Source organism: Elephantulus edwardii, unplaced genomic scaffold (genome assembly GCF_000299155.1).
Source record: "Elephantulus edwardii isolate Elephantulus edwardi_28Jun2011 unplaced genomic scaffold, EleEdw1.0 scaffold00028, whole genome shotgun sequence".
Lineage (NCBI taxonomy): Eukaryota > Metazoa > Chordata > Mammalia > Macroscelidea > Macroscelididae > Elephantulus > Elephantulus edwardii.
The window spans coordinates 9,422,709-9,447,755 of record NW_006399778.1 but is presented as its reverse complement, the minus strand read 5'-3'; the positions used below and the strand labels follow the sequence as shown (position 1 = coordinate 9,447,755).

The following is a 25,047-nucleotide window of genomic DNA, read 5'->3' as shown; positions in this document are numbered from 1 at the left end:
GGTGGTGAGGGACTGTTTAAATTATCGGCCTTTCCCGGGCCACTTGGTGGTTGCTGGGCACATGGCTGGGCAAGCAGTCACCGGCATGTGTGTAACTCTACGAGCCGCTGGCACTGCCGGCACTTGACAAAACAGCACCAGTGGAATTTGCAGCTGCAGCGTTCAGCCAGCTCAACCTGGGCTGTGTGGAAGCCGCGGCCACAGCACAGGAGCTCGCAGCCATCGATGGCCTTGGACGTCTTGTTGCATGTGCGGCCTCTCGTGCCCAGCACGCCGCTGCGCATGTCCTGCTCACAGAAGTCTGGGCTGGGCTCCAAGTATACCAGGTCCTCATCTGTATGCGGCTTGAACTGCGCATTCCGAGGCACCAGCGCCCTGGAGGAGCCGACACGGCGTGGCTCTACCTCAGTGGCCCCATCAAACTTCTCCTTCAGCGTATGGCCCACCTGGCGGAAGGGTGGCACAGCCCGCCAGCATGTCTTTACCTCGCAGGAGCCTGATACCCCATGACACTTGCATTCCACCCGCATGTGTGTCAAGATAGCCTGTGAGGAAGAGGCAGAGAGAAGTCAGTGGGGACTGGGAGCAAACAAAAAGGCAATAGGGTTGTACTGTGGATTAGAAGTACATGGTCATGTTAATTCCAACTCATGGCAACTCCATGTGAGTCAGAGTAGAACTGTGCTCATAGGGTTTTCAAGACTGAAAGTGGATTGCCAGGCCTTTCCTCCAACACACCTCTGGCTAGACTTAGATCTCCAACCTTCCATTTAGCAGTTGAACATATTAATTTTGCACTACCCAGGGACTCCCCTTTGTAGTAGGTGCTGGCCTCTTAATGGAAAGGTCCGAATTCTAAATCCTCAGCTATTCCCCAGGAGAAAGATTGGGGCAATCTCCCATAAAGATTTACAGCCTCAGAAACCTAAGTAGAGAAGGCTCACCATGAATTGAACAAACTCTGCGGCAGTGGATTTGGATATTTTGGTTTTTATGTGCATAAAGGCAGTGTTAATGTAAAACCATGAATACGATGGGGATGAACACTGCAGCATTTAATAGTCACAGAACTTTTTGAAAGCTAAGTATTGAGAAGGCACATAGTGTTATATTAAGCACATGATTTTTCCTGGGACACACAGGGTTCGTATCCTGGCTTTTACTGCTCATTTGGGGGTGTATGTGAGAAACCAGAATGGATAAACATGTACATATGTGCCATGTGACCTCAGACAAGTGTCCTCTCATTCTCTTTAAGGAGATGGTACCCAGCTCATGGGTGGTCACACTACTACTCACCTCCCTGCTTCCCCCAACATGTTAGCTAGGGGGCTTTTTGACAGTAGCGTTTAGGACCTGGTGGGACCGTTACCCACTTAGTGTCCGTAGCTTTGTGATTAGGGAGTGTTTTGGCACCTTCCCCATTCCCATCCCTCCCCCAATGGTAATGGGGGTGCCACACTACCTTCCTGCCAGCCTCATTGTTGTGAAGGTTCATGAGAGCCCGGCTGGACGAGGCCCCCTTACTTCTCTCCCGCACGTCCACAAATGACTGTGAGAAGGCCACGCCATAGGCAATGTTGTCTGAGCATCCTGACCACTGGAAGCCTGAGGTGCAGTGAAGCATAGAGAGGGCTGTAGGTGGGTGAGGGGCTGGGCTCTGGACCCTGCCCTCCCCCTCTGACCAGTGGAAGGGGAGAGGAGAGAGCGTGACCCCAGTGCCCCTCCTACACTTACCCTGCGGGCTGACCCCGTGGACTGTCCGGTCACATCCGCACTTCTCCAGCTCCCCACTGCTGCAGGCCCGTGTCACCGCAAAGGCCACACCCGCTGAAGAGATGGCGTACACGAAAGCAGCTTCCCGAGTCCCTGTGGGAAGGCAGAGGAGGAACGACACGGTCTCAGTGCTCCTCTCTTGCAGTCACTTTTTCATTGAGTGGAGAGGATACTGAGTCTCCTGAATGAGTGCAGCCCATGGAGAGCAAGGCAGGTGGAACACGGCTGCCAGGACTTCTCCGAGTATGTTCACACAGATAATTTAACCTCACAACCACCCATGAGCTGGGTACCATCTCCTTTTAGAGAATAGGGAGGACACTTGTCTGGGTCGAGGGAGCAGGCAGCCCAGTTTCTGAGCCTGTGCTCCTAGCTCCTGTGGGATACTGTTCTCACCAGCTCTCTAGAAGATCTGTGAAGATCTGTGATGGTTGCATTTTATAGAAGGCAAAATTTCCCAGAGAGGTGAAATGACTACTCGAGATGATGGGGCTACAAAGTAAATCCAGGACTAGCTGCTTCTGAAATGTGTTTGGTTTTAGGATTCGTGTCCCAGCTGGCCATACTGGGCTCTGAGGGGGATCCCTGACCCTATCGTCCTGCTTCCTGAAGTTAAGCCTGTTTTCAAAATATGCCATTCATTTCTTTATAACTTTTAAGAGTAAATAATAATGTCCCTGTGTTGTAAAAAAGTACTGAAATCATTAATGTTTTGTTAAATATTTACCACAGTAAAAAAAAAAAAAGCACATCACAGTAACACTGGCTACTGGGTGTCTGTTATGCGTAGTCCTTCCCCTCTAGAATGCTACCTATCCCCATTTTACAGATGATTAAATGAACGTTCAGAAAGTTCAAGTACAGATCCGACTGCCTCTCCCTCTGCTGCCTGTTCTTTCCCTTCCGCTCAGGACTGCTCAGTGATTCTATTTTGGTGCCTGCCCTCGTCCCCCGCCTGAATGGGTGTTTTTATCCTCCTAGGAACTGTGCTGTGTAGCACTGTGCCTTGGGGGTGTGTGTGGGGTGTAGCTGCTGTGGAGGCTTGCTCTGGGTGTGTATGTGTGCAGTGCATGTGCTTACGGCCGGCTGGGTGTGTGACCAGACAACCCTGCTCCCCCCCTGGGCCCTGTGAGGGCCTCTGTGTGCCCGTGACTGTCCTTCTGTCTCTTGCTGGAGTGCCTGTGTCCACAGGAGTGGAGGGGGCAGGTTTTGGCCTCGTGGTTGGCAATTACCTCTGCGACACCCAGGCCTGTGCTCTCAGCTGCCCTGGGGAGCAGTCACCGTGGTCAGATGAAACAATCCCCTCCTCTGTGCCTGTGTCTGTGGACAGAGGCAGCAGAAGCTGGTGCTCGGGTGGGGGGCAGCTTAGTCCCCAGTGACTACGGACACCCTGTTCTCAGTTTGGACCGTGAGCTGAGGATACTACCCACCACCCCCTCTCCTGCTCCCTCTGTCCCTGGCCTGCCTGCTTTGGGCCAGCACTGGGGTCTTGGCTGCAGCAATGAAGCCTTGACAGCCTAAGATGGAATCTTCTCCAAGTTAATCGAGGTTAATAGCAGGATCATGTTGGTTGGTTTTGTGCTGTGGCCGCCCAAAGAGAGACGACTTTAGTTTCTGGTATTTCTGGTATTTCCAGGCCTGAACACATCTTTGCCCCAAAGACCAAGGGGGAAGGGAAGTCACTTCAGGAGATAGGGTTGATGGGAGCAGGGGACAGCCTAAGCTCTTGGCCTTGTGTGATCCACTCTTCTCTGCTTCTTGGGACTCTTTGGCAGCCCTGGGCACCCCCCCCCCCCCAGCTCTGGGCTGCTTCATCCTCTACTAGCAGCCTCTGGGGTGCAGAGCCCCCAGTGAAATTGCTTAGGTTCCCAAGCCAACATCCATCTGATGGATCTCCCGGTTTCCCTTGTTCTGACCTCAGGGGAATGGCATCATTGCTTTCTCAGCTTGGGAGCTGGCCTGAAGAAATTCTGGAAGAAAATAGTATCTAAAATTTGTAGCTCATGATATGTTGGGATAGCCCCTTATTGCATTCTTTACAACAGCTCTATGAAGTAGATAATTTTACAGATGAGGAAACCCACTCACTGGCTGATTAGACAACTTGTCCGAAGTATCCAGCTAGGTGTAGGGGATTCAGACTTGAACATGGGCAACTTACCTCCAGAGCCTTTAACCTCAGCATTATCCTTTCTCACAAAGGCCCTGAATCCCTAGGGAATATGCATGCAATCCAGCTCTTAGAATTTCTCATGTGTGAAGTTGAGAAAATCTTTCTTGAGTCTACTGTAAATCTCAAGCACTGTAGGATATGCCTGCCTCTTTTTGTGGGTTCTTTGTCAGGGATGGGGAACACTTGACCTCTGGGTTCTGCACAGGAGGCTCCAGAAGGCCTAGAGAATGTGGACAAGCCACCTTGCTTTCTAAAGCTGATGCCAGGGAGGGATTCTCCAGCCTTCTCTAACTAGCTGTAGTCAAAGCTCTTTGACTCTAGTCTGTGGCTGTTTCCAGCTCCCACCTCCACCTGGCCTCCACAGTCTGGCTTGCTAGGAGAAGACCTTGGCACGATCTGCTGTCCCCTGAGGCTGCTGAGATACATGGTTGTGATGAGTTTGGAAAGGCAGCAGTGAGGCTTTGCAGATAGGTGGTGGATAGTGGCTTCTGATATGGGCAACTTGCACACACCACAGGAAGACGACAATCCTTGCTTGGTCCTTTCCTGGGAGAGTAGAGCTTGGTTCACCTCTCACATCCTTTCTTTTAAAAGTGTTGACCTTACACATTCTTTCTATTAAAGTTACTCATCCTATCCTGTACCCTCTTCCCTCCCTTGGCCCCTTAGATTCAGATCCTGTACATAACCTAGGCGTGGCTTCAGTTCCATCTTTCGCAAGATGCAAGGCTTCCTGGGACTAGTAATTTAGTAATTCACTAGTAATCTTGTGACTCTAATAATCACTACTTTTCTGAAGGATACTATGTGCCAAGGCCTTTGCATACATGTATGTCTAAAGCTCACAATGAATATCACCCCATTCCCTTCAGCTGTGCTCTCCAGACTGAGAACGTGACTCTGGCTTTCCCAGGGTACCCTCAACCAGTACATGATCAAGTGAGAATTGGAACCAGGCCTGTCTGACTCTACACCCGTGCCCTTCTGTCTGCCCCAGATGTTGAAAGGAAGGACATTTGAATGGGAAGGGGTGCTTGGGTGAGAACTGGCTGAGGCTGAGCTGGGCCGACAGAGCAGCCATGGGTATGGTGATCCCCTGGGCACCAGTGTGAGCATCCTGGTAGAAGTGCATGGACAGGCACAGCTCAGGTAGTTCCAGACCAGACCCAGCTGGTGTCCAAGTGAGACAGGGCAGGGCAGACATCAGTCTCAGAGAAAGACCTTATCCTGTGCCTTCATTCTATCCTTGCCTTTCCACTTTTCTTTGCCCTGTTCTCGTCCGCAAGTAACTTCTTTGGATTTAAGCGGAGTAAAGGCTATGAAGCCAGATGAAGCTTCATTAGACTCTTCCTAATAGTGTAACCTTACTCTGAGCCTCATTTCCCCACCTCTAACATTGCATTCTTTTTTTTTCAGTTTAAACTCCATTTTATTTGTCAACTCCCACTGAGTACATTGAGGAGATCAGCTACTTCTCTCTCTTCCCTTCCTCCTTCCAAATTTTGAACTGTCAAGGCTTATAATATGGACATTCGTTATCCTATTTATGATGAAGTATTGCAGTCATCCTTGGGGAGGTCTCACTGCAGGAATTGCAAGGACCTTATGTTTCTGATCCAGGGCTGTTGTTGGTAGATCAATTTTGCCTTCTCTAACACTGCATTCTTAAATTAAAATTTAATCTCAGGGAGGAGGGTAGGGAGAAAAATGTGCAATAATGAATGAATAGAAATCCAAGTTTTCTGTAAACTTTTGTTAAAATTTCAATAGGAAGAAAAAAACAATAAGCTTCAGGTTGAAATATTGAAAGATGCTATGGACAATATGTTGAATGACCCAGAAGCACCAAAAGAACATAGAGGGAATACACAGAATCACTAGACCGAAAAGAACTGACTGAAAAATTTCAGAAAGTGTCATATGAACAAGAGTCAGTGGTTATGAGGAGGAAGTTGAAGCTGCACTGAAGGCACTGGCAAACAAATAAGGCCCCCAGGAATCAATAGGATACCAATTGATTTGTTTCAATTAATGGGTGCAGGCCTGGATGCACTCACCAGTCTATGCTAAGAAATTTGGAGGACAGCTCTCTGGCCAATGGATTGGAAGAGGTCCATATTTGTTCCCATTCCCAAGAAAGGTGATCCAACAGAATGTGGAAACTGTCAAGCAATATAATTAATATCACATGCAAGCAAGTACATAGATAGGGAACTTCCAGATGCTCAAGCAGGATTTAGAAGAGGCCACGGCACTAGGGATATTATTGTCGAGTCAGATGGATCCTAGCTGACAGTAAAGAATACCAGAAGAGTGTCTATGTTTTATTGGCTATGCAAAGGCATTTGACTGTGTGGATCATTACAAGTTATGGCTGACATTGAGAAGAATCGGAATCCCAGGGCACTTAATTGTGTACGTGTGAAACCTGTACCTACACCAGGAGACTGTTGTGCATACAGAGCAAGAGAACAGTACATGGTTTAAAATTAAGAAGAGAGTGCATTAGAATAGTATTCTCTCTCCATACCTATTCAGTCTGTATGTTGAGCTAGTTATTCAAGAAGCTGAACTCTGTAAAGGGGAATGTGGTATCAGGAGCAGAGTGAGACTCATCAGTAACCTGGATTATGCAGATGACACAACCTTGCTTCCAGAAAGTGAAAAAGACTTGAAGTACTTGTGCAGAAGATGAAAGAGTATATTCAATTCAATATAGATTGAAGAGTATATGCAATTACTCTTGAAGAGTATATGCAATTAAAAGAGTATATGCAATTCAATGTAGATTGCATCTCAGCATCAGGAAAAATTCTTACCACTATACCTATAGGCAACGTCATGATAGAGAAAATATTGAATCTGTCATCTTCATCTTACTTGGCTCCACTGTCAACACCTTTGGCAGTCAGGAAATCAGGAGACATATTGCTTTGGGAAAGTCTGCAGTTGAGGACCTCACCAAGTTATTGAGGAGTAATGATGTCATTTTGAGGACAAAGGTGCATCTGGTTCAGGCCATGATCTTTCTGATCACTTGCTATTTATCTGAGTGCTGGACAATGAATAAGGATGACAGAGCTGTGGTGTTAGAGAAGCGTTCTGAACATCCCATGAACTGCTGAAAGAACAATTATGTCTTGGAGAAAGTGCAGCTAGAGAGCTCCTTGGAGGCAAAGACGATAAAGCTTTGCCTCACATACTTCGGGCATGTTGTAGGAGGGGCTAGTCCTTGGAGAAGGACATCATGTTTGAAAAGGCAGAGGGTCAGTGAAGAAGAAGACCCTCAACCAGATATATTGACCCAATAACTGCTGTAGTGGGCTCTAGTGTGCCAGAAAGTGTGAAGATGACTCAGGACAAGGTTTAGATCTGTTCATAGGGTCACTATGGTTTGTACTTACTCAATGACATCTAACAACAACACCACACTGCATGGGAATGCTGGCTTGGTAGGCCAGACCGTAGTTCTCCTGCATTTCTTTTACACCCTTAGATACTTTCCAGGAACCCAGGTGCTGTCACCACCATACCTGCCTTATGTGATTGGTGCCAGATTGCATGCTATTTTATCTTCCAATTGCTTGGAAGCTTCAGATAGACTAGAATCTTAAGGGCACTGGCTATGCGCATGTCTCCTCTGGACCCTCCAGCACCCAGCACAGTGCTGGGCATAGTCCAGGGTTAGGTGACAGGCCAAGATTAAAAAGCCTTTATTTCTACAATGCAGCCTGGTTTCACACTAGTGAGGTGACCTAGATGGTGTGAGGCTCATGGAGAGTGGGGAGGCTGGACTCTGGAGTCGAAGACAGCCCTGGGTTGAGTCATCACTTCACATTGATTCAGGCCATGACCAGCTTCTCAGCCATAGCAGTGAGAGCCTAAGGCAGCAGGAGACTCACTGATGGAAACTACAGAAGAAAATATGTGAGAGGTGGGAGGAGGCCGACTGTGTTTATGGATGGTGGAAACCAAGGCATCCTCCTCACTCTTCCCACTGCCAAGCCTCCTTAGGCAGCCCACCCAGACACCCCAGCACAGTCATCTCAGGAGACCTGAAACCTAGCCCAGTCTTCTCCCTCCACTCTCAAACCCTTTGCATTCATTCATCTGCCAGGGCACGGGGGTAGTTAGATTCACAAAGGCCATCGCTCATCTGGCCCTAACACCTACTTAGTCAAGTTCTCACCTCCTCCTTTCTCAGCCGCCCCAGACTCCATCTCTACTAGATTTCTGGTGGATTTTTCAGCTCAGAGCGCACAGTTTGTCTGCACATTGCACAGCTTCCTCATCATTCACCATTACATGACCACCCATCTTAACCTCATGGGTCGGGAGCAGGGGGAGCTTCCACTACAAGGAGTACAGGGAGTGTGGACGTAGTGGCTGAGACTTCAGGATGTGGGGAGGTCTTGGGAGGTTTGGGAGGGTAGATAAGCCCTCATTTATACCATCTCTCCAAATCCTCCCTGGTGTTCTAGGAGGTTGTTCCTGGGATTCACCCCATTTTATAGGGAGGGAGTCATTGAAGCTTAGAGCAGGGATAGAACTTGTCCAAGATCTTAACAGCCAGGAGTCTGCAGATGCAGGCCTGGACATGTGACCACTCTGCTCACTCAGCCTCTTTTCCCAGGTAGACGATGAGACTTTCACTAGTGGGTCTCACATTGACTCTTGTGGTGCTCTCGCACTGACCTATTTTTGGCATTACATGACATTCCATTGACTGTCTCCTCCATGTTAACCTCTGCCATGTGCTGGAGAAACAGGTAGATGAGACTTCACTCAACTCTTCCCTTCCAAGAGCCTAAGGCTTAATGATCAGGCAGGGGGAAGGTCAAGGAGAGACAGGGAACACGGTTCAGTCCAAGAAATGTAATAACAACACAGTGTAAACACAAACGGCTTAGGAAAAAAAGTGCATCTAGAGAGGGTAAATGATAAGGCAATATAAACAGCTGTTGAGCCTGGACTAAACATATTTGAGGATTTCTTGTACTATATTTTGCAACTTTTCTGTATGATTTTTCCAAAACATCACATTTTTATATCTAAACAGAAAATGACAAATAAAAGAAGAAAAAGAGAGTGAAAGATAGGAAGGAAGAAAATCCAGCAAGAATAGTCATGGGATCCTGAGGAAAGGGCCACCTGCTTGCAGGGGCTGGGAGGCTTTGTGGAGGAGGAATGGCTAAGCTGACGGAGAAGGGGTGTGGGCGTCTGGGTAGAGGACAGAGCATAGGCTAAGATGTGGGACCGAGAAAGGACCAGGCCTATAAAACCCTGCTGTCTTCACTGTCCATCCAGAGCACTGACTGGACACTGTGTGTGAGGGGCTGTCCTGAGCTCAGGGCCTGTTCCTTTCGGCTAGTATCTGAGCATTATCAAACAGCAGCCATGGGACCTCAGCAGTGTGCACTATCACCCCAAAGAGCCACTGTCATCAGGCTGGGTTTCTACTGCTTTTCCAGAGCAGTGATATTCAGCAATGCCAAGCATGATAGTGCCTTTTTGGCCTCTGCCAGCGCCCAGGAGAATGGCTTCCAAATTTCTATCACAGTTGGTTTCCAACAACATCCACATGGTTTGCCACAGTCCAGCGGCTTCTTCTGTCCAGGACCACAGGTGCCAAGGCAGAGGTTGGCCCAGGCAACCTCTTCATGCTGCCTGAGCCAGGAAGAGGGCCCTGTCACTTGGTGGCTCTGAGTGTCAGTTTCATGCTCAGAAGGTAGAACAAGGGGCAGCCGGTTTAAAGGACTCCCTTGAGGGCAGAGAGCCTTTCCAGTTTTGTGGGTTGTTCTCTAGGTCCTGGCCCACCTTCCTCTGGCTTAATGTCATCCATCTTTCTGGTCTTACCTGACAGCCCACCTCTGGAGAACATCCACTGACCATCTTACCTGGCCAGTAGGTGTGCCCACTTTTGTGCTCCCCTAGGGTCCTGTACCCTCTCCATCATGATGTTTCCCTGTTAGGGGAACTGAGTGGAGCTGGGTTGCCTGGGGGTTCTATGAACTTGGGCAAGTTTCTCAACCTCTATGTGCCTCAGGTTCTTCATTTACAAAGTAGGGGCCTATCATTGACGGAGTGACTGGCAGTGGGGGCAGCTGTGTCAGAGGTGGCTAGATTGGCTCAGGATAGGACAGAATTCAGAGCAATAGTTCATAGGATCAGCATGAGTCGTAGTCAACTCAAAGGCACATAACACACAGTTGCAAAGAACTCTCACTCACTCACTGCCATAGAATCAGAACCAACTCACAGCTGACCCTCTGGCGGGTTACTGGAGGTTATAAATAGCAAGGGAAGAGATTGTCCCTCAAACAGGTAGATTCAAACCACTTGCTTTTTGGCAGTGCAACTCCTTATCCCTAGGCCATCAAAACTCTTATCCAAAAGGCCTAGATGAGCTAATATTAAAACAGTACCAGGCCCATAGGTAATGATACTTACTTGCAAGCTACTACTTCTGCTGTATTGTAGTTGTTTACTTGTCTGTCCCCACCCCTCAGTGAGCACAGGGGGCCGCTCGGTCCTGTGTTCTACACTCCTAGCACCACGGCCACCCCCAAGACTCCCAGCGCCCCCTCCCCTCACCTTGCGTCACCACTTTGCCGAAGACCGGCAGGGAGTCGAGCGTGGAGCAGTTCCAGCGTCGGTTCCGGAACTGGTACTGGCACTCCTCGATTGCCAGCTGCGCACCACGGCGCACGGAGTCCATCACCTCCAGGTTCCGCTTGCACATCTGCACCTGCCTCTGGATCAGGCCCTTAAGCTTCTCACACGTCTCCTCCTCTGAGATGCTCCCCACTGAAGACAGCTTGGCCAGGTACCTGGGGAGAAGGTGGCAGGAGGTGGATGAGAGGCACAACCAGACCCAGGGCCCCTGCCGCCTCCTCTTTCCACTCCTGGATGAGGCCTTTGTCCTGGCCCTGGTTTCTGGAAATGACTTGTTCTAGTAACTGGTCCTGGTTGTGGATCTTTTGAGTCCTCCTACCCAATGCTTAGGGGTCATGGGGTGAAGATGCTGTCTTCCATAAGACCCAAGATTCCAGGCAGTCAGAGCAGATGATAGCACCCCCAACCATAGGCTTCCTCCCTGCCAGAGGGGCCTCTGCACCAGTCATTATCTCTCCCTAATAGCACTCCATGTTCCTCACCAAACCACCAGGTCGGACACTTCCTGTATAGCAAGCCTCTCCCCAGGAAACTGGAGCCACAGTCAGCCTAGGGCCGAGATCCTCACTTGCAGCTGAATTCTAGCACTTCCGGCTTCGGGAAAGTGCCATTGCAGCAGTCTTTGGTGGTGAGGTAATGAAGCCCATGACAGACTGTGGAGGCTGACATGGCTACTGATGGCTGGACAGCGCTCTCAAAGACAAGTTTGTCATGCCTTTGCGTTTGATAGCCTGAAGGTGATTAATTGTGAGGGTCCCCATCCAGATGAGAGAATTCACATGAAGGCACTCTGTGACCAGGGACGTGAGTGTGGAGGGAGTGGCTGTACATTCTTCCATTTTGGGGGTGGACAGAAGGAGTGAGCACTCTGCTATTGAACACCCTTGTATGTCATGTTCCCGAATGGCTTTACAAAAGAAAACACCCCTCCACACACAACTCAATCAATAAAGCAACATCATGCTAGAGAAAAGATTGATGTCAAGTGTTTCATTTTACTTGGACCCACAGGCAACATTCATGGAAGCAGCTGTCAAGAAAGCCAATGACATGCAGCACTGGGCAGATCTGTGGTAAACCATCTCTTTAAAGTGTTAAAAAAGATGTCACTCTGATGGTATTGTATTTTCAGTTGCCTCATATGCATGCAAGGAATTAAAAAAAAAAGAAGATGCATTTTAAATGATGGTCTTAGTGAAGAATATTGAATATACAATGTGAACTACCAGAAGAATGAACAAATCTATCTTGGAAAAAATACAGCCAGAATGCTCCAAAGTAGCAAAGATGGTGAGATTGTGTCTCATGTATTTTGAACATGTATCGGAAAGGACCAATCCAGTAGAAGGACATCATCCTTAGAAAAGAAGGGGGTTAGCAAAAAAGGAGGGCTGTCAATGAGATGAACTGACATAGTGATTATAAAAATGGCTCAATTGGCAATATTGTGAGGATGTCGCACACCCAGCTGTTTCCTTCTATTATACACAGGGCCACTGTGGGTCAGAATTCACTCAATGGCACCTAACAAACACTATATCCCAGGCGCAATGCAAGCACTTTATCCTGTTGTACCATAGCCACACACAGGTAATAGTTATTCTGCCAAACCTATAGACTTTGAAATAATGGCTAAGAGAGTGACAAAGACAGCAAACCGTACAGCCAAATATAAAACCCTTTTAGTCCCTTTGGATTTCTTCCTCTTGTCCTTTCTCCTTGGCATTGGGTCCTAGGAAGGCCTGCCTATCTGCTACATACACTCTGAGATCCACACCAGGAGGTAAAGGAGGCCTGGATCAAGACTGTAAAATGCTTTCTGGGATGGGAGATCAGGAGAGCCAGTACCTGTAAGGGAGGAGCAGCCCCTGTTAACTGAGCACCTACTATGTACCAGCTCCTTTATGGGTCAGGGGCTCCAGACCTGTACGTGCCTGGCATCTGGCCACCCAGCTTGTAAGATGCAGATGGGTCAACAGCTCATACCTCAAGCAGTGCCCCTCTTGCCATGTATCCTACCACCCCTGCCTGGACCAGGTGTGCATGGAAGGTGCGAGACAAGGCAATCAGCCTGCAGTGGGAGGAGAGCTGAACGTGCCTCTGGAAGGCCTCCTCTCTACCCTGCCTCCTGAAGATTTCCAGGGTTGCCACAGCTGCCTGTCAGGCTCTTGGAGGAAAGCAGAGGAGAGCGAATGACAGACCTAGTTGTGTATCTCTCTGCAGAGAATGTGTCCTAGTTATATCCTTAAGATCTATGTAATTTCAGGCAGGACGAGGTTCTCAGTTTACTCATCTGTAGCAATGGTTCTTCCTAAGTCAAGAAGCTGTTGTCCAAAACCAAAGGGACCCTGTGGGTGAAAGATGGGGCTTGAGGCTACAAGGTGTTAACTTGACATTTATTTGTAGAATGAACCCAACTGAAAAGTACATAGATGTGTTATTGACATAGAAAATTCCATGATCATAGTAATAACTAACTCTAATTCAATGCCGTAGTGTTAGATCCTCCTTTCAGTTTTTGAGGGTGTTAATAGCATACGAGGTGGTTGCTCATTGTTCTCCATTGAAGCTGCCGTAGGTTTTGAACTTAGAGAGCCTGGCCAACTCCCTATAGAGTTGGAACTTAACTCCAATTAAGCTAGGCACTTTACCTCTATAATTGTTTCATCCTCTCAGCAAGCCAGTGAAACCCCATTTTGCAAAACAGGAAACAGGCTCAGCTGTGTTAAGACATTACCGTTGTGTGTAAGGTAACACAGCTAATAGGGTGTAGAGCAAGGATTTGAACCTTGCCAGGCCTGGGTTCACAGCTTTGGATGGAGAGAGCAGTGTTTTTTTACACAGCTCAAAGTCTAAAATTGGGACAGGTGAACAGAGGCTGCAGGGAGCCAGGCTGGTTCTCCCAAAAGACGCAGATCAGGGTGGACTGCTTGGGCAGCCTCTGCATTACCCACCCCAGAAAGACACAAGACTCAATTTTTCAGGCATGTTGATTGGACTGAATGATGGTTCTCAAAACAGAAGCATTGTGGATTTGTTGAAAGCGGGTTTCTAGACCCCACACTGAGGAGGACTTGACAGGCATCTGGGTTTTTACACCCTCCTGGAATGGTCTGTGGTCTTGCAGTCAGGCTGGCACTGGCTTGGAAGCTCCAGGTAGCCACGGGGAAGGTTTCCTTCTAAGAGGGAGGGAGACGTGATTCAAGGACATACCTTACCCTTGGCTGTTGAGCTGGTCTGAGTCTGCCTCCCTATCTGCCTGTGGAGACGATGGTCCTTCTGGAGGAAGGCTGTGTGAGAAAGGAGCACACAGTGCTCTCATGGGGCATGCTGCAGTGCAGGGACTTGGTAAGTGGTGAGTGTGTCTCCTGGTAGCACAGCGAGTGGCTGGGTGGGTGGGTAGCAGCCCAACCTGCATTCCCTGACTCCTGGGCTTTCTCTGTTCTCCCCGCTAGAGAGAGCTTGGGCTCATCTCAGGGGAGATGGGGTGGAAGATGACTGAGGGGCATGTAGAGGAAGGTACATCTGCTAGGGAAGTGGACTCGCGGGGACCATTTCTCCTTGGATACTTCTTTCTGGACCAGCCAGCCATATGGTCTCCTAGGAGCCAGGCTCACCTGCTATTCTTCGCCTGCAGGGGGCGCCAAGAGCCCAGCTACTGGCGATGGGCCAGGCCCTCGTTTGGAAGGTCACAGGTGTAGGTGAGTGAGGGAATAGACGCTTTACCTGAGGTTGGATCCTACTCTGCTCAGACCCAGACTTGGCCTTATGGAGGGGGTAGGGCTCTCTTCCCTCTGTGACTTGGGGTCACAGAGCTGGCCTGTCCTTATTTCAGCCTCTGCTCCCTTCCTCTTAGTCCAGCAGGGTGGCCGGGTCACGCTGGGCTGAGCTCTGGCCTCTGGTGACCAGTTGATGGCTGAGCTTCATGTGGCAGGAGGGAGCAGACTTCGTGGCTTTGGGCAGGTCCCTGCTGTATTCAGGATCTCAGTCTCCCCATGGGTACAGTGAACTGGTGGGTCTGTCTGTCCTTGGCTTTTCCCACTGTCCAAGTTGACAGTCCTTCCACAGGCTTGAGAAGGGTTCCAGGCTGAGCAAAGGAGACCCTGTTATTGAACACAGAGTGAGCCACGCACTCCCTCTTCCCGTGCCTCAGAACTCCTCGAGGGGAGCCGGGCTGAAACGATAGTAGCAGGGATTTAGGGTCGAGTGCCGGGCTGCCACCACCGTGAGTCACTGGGACAGCTTCCAGGAAGAAGCTGAGAAACCTCTTCCGTTGAGAAGCCTCCCTGTGCCTACACCTGGCACTGGTGCCCACCACCCCCAGTCCCTGCCTTCATCTGGAACAACAGTTGTCCCCTTCCAGACCACATGAGGCACAGCCCCAGCCCCAGGCTGTTCTTCCTGCTCCACAGAATTGGGGGTGCAGGGAAGCTGGACCCCAGGTATCACATACTCTAGCCCAAATGGTTTTGGTTTGTTGCTCTGACAGCCAGTTAGAGTTACAGACCTCAGTTTCTGGAGGAGCAAACAGGCCCAGAGAGGTGAGGTGGTTTGCCACACAGTCGGACAGCGCAAAGCTGGGCTGTGAGGCTAGCTCAATCGGCTGCTCAAATTCTCTCTTGTGGCCAGCTGTGGTCTTGCCCTATTTGACAGCAGAGAAAGACTGACACTGTCTGTGTCAAGTCTGTCCGTCTCCTCAGCCTCCTTGGTGCCTAGCACAGGGTGTGGCATGAAGGTGTTCAGTGGCTCCTCGAAACAAAAAAGGAGAGCCTGTCCTGGCTTCACCCCCTCAGCTTGCCTCCTGGCCCACCTCTCAGGGTAGAGAGATCAGGGACTGGGCAGTGAAGATGGGGCTGACTCCACAACCCTTCCTTTCACCTGTCAAGAGCTTGGGGACCCTTCATGGCTAGGCCTCACTGATCCCTGGGCTCTAAGGTGACTCAACCTCCCCCCCCCCCGAGACGTGTGTGTCACTTGCTGAGACTGGCACTGAGCCTGGCTCAAATATTGACTGCACTAGCCGTTTCTAGGGGTGGCACAGTGCTGGACGTGATGGGAGGCAGCCACAGATGGGCTGGGCAGGGCCTGGGAGGGCCCTGACCATCCTGAAAATACTCTGGTCCTGGTCATACTGCCCCACTTTAGACTTCTTGCCACTGCTGAGCAATTTGCCACCTGCTGCTTGGTCACTCAGGCCTCTCGCCGTGCCGTGTCATCGATTGGGTTACCCTGCCAGCCAGGCTGCCCGTGCCCCACAGCCTCTCCAAGGGGGACTGCAGGTCCGGGAGGCCCCTCCCAGGAGGCCCTCCCCACACCGGCCCGTGCCTGCAGCCTCGAGGCTTGAGGGCTCTGCCAGGGAGATCAGATCCTCTCAGCCACCTGCTGTTTTCATTAGAAACTAAAATTAGCTGGGCTTGTCCCAAGCTTTTCCAGGTTTGCTTGCTTTTTTAAAAAAATATACAAATTCCTAGAGGAAAACCCGTACCTCTGTGACTCCTCCCTGGCTCTTGCTCCATGCGTCCCCTCCGTGCAGAGGGGACGGGAAATAGCTGGAGCGTTTGGGAGGCCAGGCAGATCAGTGTTGCAGGTCCTGGCCCGAGGGTGTCCAGGTGGGGGCTGGGACGCCAGCCCAGGCCTCTCTGCCCCCTCCCTTTGGCCTCTCCGCCTGCCCAGGCCACATTTAGAGCCTCCTCAGGAGCAGGTCGTGCCTGCGATACCAGAGTGGAAGGAGGCCAAGCAGGCAGGAGGAGGAGCCGGAAGGAAGCGGAGTGCCTGCTGAGCGAAAGCCACTTTGGGAGCCAGGTCTGGGGGGAATGCAGCAGCCAGGGCAGCTCCAGCTAGGGCTGTGTTCTGGGGTGAGGCGGGTACCTAGCGCCAGGAGGCTTTACTACACCTGCTCTCCACCAGTCACTTCACCACACCTGTACCTGTAGGATTGAACTACAGTCCTCTCCCCTAGGGCATCCCAGCTCTGTGGACTCGAGCCCTCAGCCTGGAGGCAGGCAGCTAGACAGAACCCCAAGGCAAGAGGGTGAACCTGTCTGAGCCTCAGTGTCTTCATCTGTAAAACGGGGTTATAACAGATGAAATGAGTGACATATCTACAAAGCACTTCACAGAGGAGGTGCATTCCCACTATCAGCAACGTTACCATATTCTCGCCATTATGAAGAGTTTCACTGACATTACCACTGCATAGCCTCCTCTACCAGCCCACCAGCTGCTGGTTCTGCTCCCTCGTCTACCTCGTGCCCAGGGTTTGGAGCACAGGCCTTTTAGGAGCAGTGGCTTCTGCTGTAGCTCTAGCCAGAATCACCAGATGGAGCATGTGGAGTTAGAAAACGTGTTTCCTGTGGTTCTGACCCACCGCCCAGACCCTCAACGACCAGGCATATGCAAGATGGCTAGGGAGATGGTGCTGCTAGGAGATCCTAATCTGAGAACATTGGAGGGAGAGGGCCAGGGGTAGCAGGGTTGGGGACAAGCTGAGGTGTGCAAGGGGACTTGGCCTGGTTTTTTGTGGGCACAGGAGATGACAGGAAGCATAAGTGTCTATGTTCTCCTGCCATTTGTGCTATTTGGCAATGGTCACATGTCTCAATGTAGCTTTTTGCAACAATGTAGAATTGGCCAAGCTGCTATGACTACCTCTATGTGATACACGAGGAAACTGAGGCTCAGAGATGATGAGGAAACCGAGGCTCAGAGATGATGTGTTCTGGCACCCTGACGCCAGTCAAGGTGAGTCAAGATTTGAACACAGGTCCCTCCGGCTCCTAAGCCCAGGACCAGGCACTCATGGCCATGATGGGCTGGTCTTGAGGACAGTCAGTAGCTTGATTGTCCCGTTAATGAGCCCTTCTAGAGCCCATGCAATTTTTGAAGCACAGTGAGTGGCTAAGGCTTGGGAACTCCTGGGCTGCTTTTAGGGGGGAGGGATGCCAGAGAGGCCTATGTCCTGGTGGTTATGTGGCCACCTGGTTGGCACCTGGGCATGTGGTTTGTGCAGATATTGGAGCCATGGAAGGAGTGGCTAGCTCTGGCCTGAAGTCTCTGAGGGCAGCCAGTGAGGAAGGCTGGTTTTAGAAACACACAAGGAGCTTTTGGGTGGTGGGAGCTCTCTGCCCTCTTTGTCCTTCTCATGCGGGCACAGTTCTAGGGTCTCAGTGGCCAGTCAGGCTCTCTGTTGTTCCAAGAACATCTCTCTAACTGGAGACCAGCACTGGACCCGAGTCCTCAGCACTCCACATTTTTTTCTCTCAGATTTCTAATCTCCCTTACTTTCAGTATCCTGGGGCCCTTGCTCTCCATGTTTTACTTTGCGTCCCCCATTTCCTGTTTGGGAGCCTCTTACTTCTATTTCCTAGGGGAGGTGGTGGCTGCTTCAGGGCCAGAAGTGTCTGTTTAACTCTGATGGCTCAGAGCTGTGCCAGAGCTAAGAACTGTCCTGGAAAGGGAGACCTAGGGTGCTTTTATTTGTGGGGTAGGTGGGTGTCACATCTCGGGCACTTTCTGACCTTGCCTTGCCCCTAATTTGTCAGCAGAGAGCTCTTCCTTTTGCAAAAACCTCTCCAGCCGCTGATTCCCAGACTGCCTTTTATGACTTTGTGGCTGTTGAACCGTTGAACCCTAGAGCTGTCTTCTCCAGCTTGAGGGAGGGAACCCTGGGGGTGGAGATTGGCGGGGATGTGTGAACCCTCTACTGAACTGTCCAGAGCCAGCACTGGCTTCCTGGAGGTCGGCTCCAGGTTTCCAGCATGTTCCTCTGTCTTGGTGTATCCCTTCTACAGGTCCAGTTCTGGGAGTCAGACTGAGCCTCCCGCGCACACTAGGGCAGATAGGGCAGCCCTGCTCGTCCCTTGCTTACCTCCCCTTCAACACAGAAAGACTGGCTAGGGGCATAAGGTGTAGGTTTGCCTTCATATGGTGCAGAGGAAGTTCTGGAGAGGTAGAAGACCTGGAATTGAGGTCCAACTGAATATGACCAATACACTATATGCCTAGGACAGTGGTTCTTGACATGTTTGCACCACGCACTGAGACCTAGTCATCCCTGATACCCCTCTAACTCTGATGTCTGTGACTGAGTCGAAGCCTGGGGTGCAGGGCAGCTGGGCCTCTCAGACTTGACAGGGACCATGCTGCTGCCCCAGATATTGGGGATGGATTCCTGGACCCAGTGCTGAGATGGTAGGACTTGTGGACAGAGTGAGAAACAGGGCCTGAGAGGATCATCCAGAGTCCCAGCAGGAAAGACTGTTCTCAGTCCCACAGGCTATACCCCCCCATCTCTACCCCCTCTCCCCATTTCCCAGGGCCTCTCAAAAGAGATTCATGAGTTTCCCCAGGCTCTGAAGACCATCCCTCCCTCCCACCAAACCCCTCCTTTTCTCGCTCTCCTCAGACCAGGTCAGTTCCTCTATGGGGGGTATGTGTTTGGCTGGGAACTTGTCAAAAAAAACAGTTCAGTCTCAAGTTTGCCAAAAGATGGAGAAGGTGGAGAGGGGTTTGGGTGGAGAAAGCGGGAGCTGGCGGGGTCACGGCGGGGAGCAAGCCTTCGCTGAGTTTGGCCAAATCACAGAAGATGCAGTTCAAGACTTGGAGATAAAACCTGGCAACCCCTGTGGAAATCTGGAGCGCGAGCACGGGGTCGCAGGTTCACCTTCCAGATGGGTTCGCTGAGCATGCGCAGTTGGCGCGAGCCCGGTCGCCGCAGAGCAGTGGGTGGAGGAGCTGATGGCAGGCAGCTGTCACCCCTGCCAGCGGCTCCCTGGCCAACCCCGTGCCCGGTTGGCTCAGCCCAAGCCTTACTGCCCAGAGGGAGGAACAAGAAGAGGGAGGTTTGGTGCAAATGCTCAGCTTTGCAGATGCACCCACAGGGCTGAGATGGGCGAGTTTCAACAGGTTTGAGGAGCACCGTCTTGTCACAGGCTTGCTGAGTTGCTCAATTGCTAATCCAGGGTTGAGGGAAGAAAGTCAAATCATAGCAGACAGCTGGGTAGGGGCTGCCGCCTGAGCAAAGCCCCCGGGCAGAAGCAGAAGCTGGTTGTGGGGCCCCATGACGGAAGGGTGAGAAGCTCAGCCTGGCTCTGAGGGGTCTCCCCTCGCTGTGGATCTGGGGGCCAAGCAGCAGATGGTCTGGGTAACACCCACGCATCCTGACAGCCACAGCCTTGACACCCACTTTGGCATATTTTGGCATCAAGGAAGTTAGCCCGATGAGTGAGGGCTTTGAAGATGAGGTGCTATCTGATAACAGCCTAAAACCCTCCATGGGGAGCAAATCCTTTTCATTCACCCATCAGTTGGCAAATATTGACAGAACATCTTGACATGTTGGACATGGACTAGGCTCCGGGAGGCTAGTCAGAGGTGTTTATGCCACGGCCTTGTCCTCTATGTGTTCATAGCCTTGTAAAATAATGAGGTCACATTACGGGCTTGTTGTTGGGTGCTATCGAGTGAATTCTGACTCACTGTCACACTAGAACACAGCAGAACAGGCCCAAAGGGTTCCCTTGGCTGTGATCTTTACAGAAGGAGGCGTGGTAGCACAGAGGTGATTGGAACCCACCAGCTGCTCTGCGGGAGAAGACCAGGCGATCTGGTCCTATAAAGGTTTCCTTTGCCATCAAGTAAATTCTGATGCACAGCGATCCCTTAAGACAGCAGAACTGTCTTCTCTCAGGGCTTCTGACGCTGTAATCTAAGGCTGAAGCAAATGGCCACACTTCTCTCCCTCAGCATCACCCATCCTCTGCTTAGCTGCTGAACACTGGGGCACTGTCCTGCCAAGGCTCCTTAAAGATTCTGGTCTCAGAAACCGGACTGTAGGTATATATAATATGAAACCATTTTATAGGAAAACAAAAACACCTCATTGCTATCGAGTCCAAAACAGCTCATAGCTGACCCTCCTAGAGGTTTTCAAAAGCTTTAAATCACACAGGAGATTGCCCAATTTTCTCCCATGGAGCAACCGCCTGCTTTTGGGTTTGCAGTGCAATGTCAGAGCTTCCTATTTTTTAGATTGCTATTGTTCACTGCTGTGGAGTCAGATTTGACTCATAACTGCCCCTCCCCCCCCCAGGTTTTCAGAGGCAGTAAATTGGACCTGAGAAGATTGTCCATCGCGCGCGCGCGCGCGTGTGTGTGTGTGTGTGTGTGTGTGTGTGTGCGCGCGCGCGCAGCTAGTTGATTTGAATCACCTGCCTTTGGGTTGGGCTGCGAAACTCCTTAACCACTAGGCCACCAGAGTTCTTTATTTTTATAGACAGGGGATAAAAACCAGGTGATGTGAAAATGTGTGAACAAGTAAAATTCAAGCCCTGCAAAATAGAACTATATGCTTCAGATAAGATAAAGGATGTGAAAAAACTCTTTGCAAACCATTGCTTCTCAAGTGGAATGTGCTATTGCTCCCGAGGAGACTCTGGTGACACCTGCTCTCGGTGGAGGCCAGGGATGTTGTTAAATGTCCTGTGATGCACAGGGCAGCCCCCATGTCAGAGAGTCACCCAGCCCCAAATGCCAGGGCGCTGACGATCTTAGTGTGAACAATAAAATGCTAAGGGCATGTTAGGGATTATAATTCAATGCCCAGAGCCACAAGAAGAGCCCCAAGGGGCTGGGTTTTCACTCTTTAGAGGGCCAGGAGGGGCCCAGGAGACACTCTCGGGAGAAGAATGGGGCTGGCACTACACATCTGGGCCAGCTCTGCCTCACTCCTGGCCCAGTATATTGTGGCCAGGATATCAGGCTTCCCTTTGCTTCCAGCCAAAGGAGTTACCCTACCTGTTAGCAGGTAAGCAGGTGTAAAGGAGCAGACCTGAAGGCAAACACCTGTGGGGAGTCAGACCCAGTGAGGTGTGTACCTGTCTCCTTTACCTCCCTGCAGTGGCACTAAAAGGTGCTCTCAGCCACACCCCCTCTGGCCAGCAGGTTTGCCTTTGAGCCAAACTGGGCCTTCCTGACTCTCTGAGGGTAATGAGTTGGGGGACCAGGTTCAAGAACAGGGAGGTGGCAGCCTGGAGCCGTACTTGTGTGGCCTTGTAAAAATGACAAGATCCAGATAGAGCAGTTTGGAAGCAGCAGCCTGAGCCCCAGTCTCTCTACCATCTCTATAAACATGGACACATGCGCCCTAGCTCAGTGACAGCAGCCCTCAGAAGCCTTGCTAGGGAGTTTGGTGTGCCGTAAGCACGAGTGTGTTCATTCCTTGTGTCCCCACCTCTCTACCTCGCCCAGAGCTGGTGCCATTTTATAGATAAACTAAGGCTCAGAGAAGTCAAACAACCTGTCCAGGGTCACTTGGTTGGCACCTCAGTTCCCAGCCATCCTGCTGGGCTGTCTCTGAGAGCTTCTTGCCCCGTGGGCCCTGTTCCTTCACCTTCCTTCGGGATGTGCGCTGTGATGAAACCATAGCATTTCTACTTCTCAGCTTTACTTGTTCAAAACAATTTGTTGAGAAACACAGCCCAGTAAGGGGAGGAGACCCAGTGAAGGCCACCAGCATGTGGACTGAGCTCTGAATGGAACCCAGGTCATCCAATGCCAGTGCAGCTCAGTGCCAGGGCATAGGTAGGGTAGTGGAACATTCAGAAATACGTCCCAGCCCAGGTTAGTGGCAAGGCAGCCCCCCTGAGGGCAGAGTTTAGGCTTGCAGGGTTTGGGGGGGGTCATCTACTGATGACTATCCCTCCCTTCCTCCCTTCCTGGTGGGAGCTGCCACAAGCTGTCAGCTTGTTCCGGGTGCCAGACGAGAGTCTAATCAACAGCTTCCAGCTTCTCTGGACTTGCCCAGGCCCTGGGCTGCAGAATCCTCCCAGCTCCAGGCTCTGTCCTGCCCAACAGCTGCCTGAAGCAGGACACCTGGTCTCCCCGCCAGGCCACCCTCCCTCCTAAGACAACAGACAGCACTGGCTCGTGCAACCAGCCAGTTGCCCAACCCTAGACAGAAGCCTGACTGCAGGCTCTGGGAGGTCACTGGATGCCCACGACTGCTCCTTGCTGAGTGTTGTCACCTACTCACCCTGGGACCAGACCCCCAGTGTGATAGACACAATGCTGTCATATCTGAGTGACATCTTTTCCTTCTAGTTGAAGCTTTTGGGGCAGACAGTGCTGTCATTTATTTATTAGCTGAGCAGTTGTGGACAATTACCTGTGCAACCCTCAATCTTTTCATCTGTAAAATGGGTCTCCAATGTTAATAGTTAGCTCGCGCAGTGGGAGCAGCTATAATTGTTCTTATTCTCATGGTTCAACAAGCTCCAGGCCGAGTCCCCATCTGTGACTGTTCTAACCTCCCACTCAGCTCTTTTCCTCTGACAGTTCTCCCATGGACACTGTCCTAGCCCTTCTGTCGTTTTGCTTTTATCTTGTCTGTCCACCTACAGCAACCTCCTTGGAAGCCAGGCCTTGACACTGCATTCCCCAGAGCTGGCCCAGTCCTTGACCCAGAGGTGGAGGCTGATAAATTGAAGGCAAATAACCCAACCTTGGAGTGTGCCCAGTGATGCTGGCTCCACACCTTTCTAGTTTGGTAGAATCTTAGGATACCTCCGGTTCCTCCAATCCTGGCTGCATGAAGACCCTTGGCTGGATGTCTGGGCTAGAGCTGGGTCATCCAAAAACCTACTCTGTGGCAACCTGAATTGTCACTGTTGCTGAGAACAGGTTTTCAAACCTCTCACCTTCCTTTAGGTCACCCCTCCCCATTCCCCCCATGCAGGCACGAGAGCTAAGCTCTTGGAATTCCCCATGGTTTGTGTGACACAAAGCTGGGGCTGCCTCCTGGGCTACGATTCCAGGCTTCAATGTGGCTGAGAGTGGGTGGTGACACTACAGAGGCCACACTGGCTCAGCTCTGGGATGGCTTCTTCAGGAAAGGGGGTGTGGTATCATGGCCTGGGAGTCAAGGTACAAGCAGCTTCTCCTTCCTCAGTTCTCAGTTTCCTCCTCCGTAAAATGAGCCCAAAGACTAAACGATCTTGGAGAGCTGTGTCGGGCACCTGTGCTGCCACTTCTTACTCTGCTCCTCATAGCTCTTGACCCTGCTCCCCACATGCTCTGATTCATTTTGGAGTCTGAAGCTCTGAACCTAGGCAGTCAAGAGCCAGTTCTAGGGGACCTGGACTCTCCAAGTCCAATTCAGCTCCCTTCCTTCAGCTCTGCACACTAGGCTCCTCTCAGGGGGGCTGCCTCCTGGGAGGCGGAGAGGGGGTGCCCTTGTTTCTGTACACCCTGCCACTACTCCTGAAGTGTTAATCAAATTAAGGCTCCAAGAAAAACAAAAGCTCTGCAGCCACTTCAGACTGCCTCAGAGTTGCTCGCTCTCGCTCTCGGAACAGCTGGGAGAATTCCACATCACCTCAGTCCCCTGAGCCCTGGGTGGCTCTGACCCCAACTGAACACGCTCCTTCTAGCTTCCTGGGCTTCAGCTGGCCGCAATGACCTCATAGCAACAGCCATTGGACACTCGGGGCAATTTCATGGGAGATATTTGTTCTTTGGTCTTGATGTAGAGAGAATTTTTCCCTCTTAAGGTGTCTCCATGGAAACCCAACTCCACTGTTGGCTGTCCCCCTTCCCACTTCACACTCCTCAGATCAGTATTGAAGCCTGTCTTCCCATTAGCTGCCCATAGTGAATGGGGGTAAAGGTCTGGGAAAGGGGACTGGGCCAGGGTTAAGGCTGGGGTGCAGAGTGTAAAGGGTGAAGGAGGTACAGAAGGAGTCCTGAGTCCTCTTGCTCCCCTGCTCACCCACTTAGGCTCATCCTTTCACTCCCCATTCCCCCCACCAGCGACACTTCTGTCCCTTTTCAAGAATCGTTTGAGTGCAGGCTCAGTTAAGGAGAAACATACAGGTCACCACCCTGCACTCCTTAAGTGAGCCACATGGAAGTGGGGGGCTGTTGTCTCTTCAAAGGACTGGCCAAGTTTCCTCCTGCCCGTTCAGCACCAGCTAAGGCTCTCCGAGGCCCCGCGTCCCGGCCCCTTCCCTCCTTCTACCACCGGCCTCCGCCCCCCAAGGAGAAACAGGTTCCTGCACGCCTCCAGCCCAGCCCGCAGCGCGGCACAGCCAGGCGCTGGGCGACCGCTCACTGACTCCTCGGGATTAACCTGCTGTTGTGTCCCGGGGTCCTTCTCCAGAATGACTTGACCCTGGCAGTACCGCTTGGGTTGCGCCTCTCTCCAGCCACCCGGCTCCTGCCGCCGCCCTGCGCTCGCACCCCGAGCGCTCTCGGGAGCCTCGGGCCACATTTGGGCACACACGCCGCTGCCACCACGACTGCCGCTTCTGGGCTGGGGAGTCAGGCCAGGGCAGGGGGCGACCCCGGGTTCCCGAGAGAGGCCCGAGCAGCGGCGGCGACAACAGCCAAGGTGAGCGAGCCTCCTGTCCCGCCGCCGAGACACCTGC

The 25,047-nt window shown here is 51.4% G+C and overlaps 1 protein-coding gene across 1 annotated transcript in view; it reads right to left on the bottom strand.

Moving 5' to 3' along the window:
• The window catches only part of WNT4 (wingless-type MMTV integration site family, member 4), a 26,200-nt gene continuing 1,153 nt past the window's right edge, over positions 1 to 25,047 (bottom strand). Inside the window, exons 2-5 of the mRNA XM_006883551.1 lie at positions 10,544 to 10,779; positions 1,738 to 1,869; positions 1,466 to 1,608; positions 1 to 545 (exon numbers count right to left, since the gene is read on the bottom strand). Of these exons, the coding sequence (XP_006883613.1) occupies positions 78 to 545; positions 1,466 to 1,608; positions 1,738 to 1,869; positions 10,544 to 10,691 (891 nt within the window). The 5' untranslated portion in view covers positions 10,692 to 10,779 and the 3' untranslated portion in view covers positions 1 to 77. The remainder of the gene's footprint in view (positions 546 to 1,465; positions 1,609 to 1,737; positions 1,870 to 10,543; positions 10,780 to 25,047) is intronic.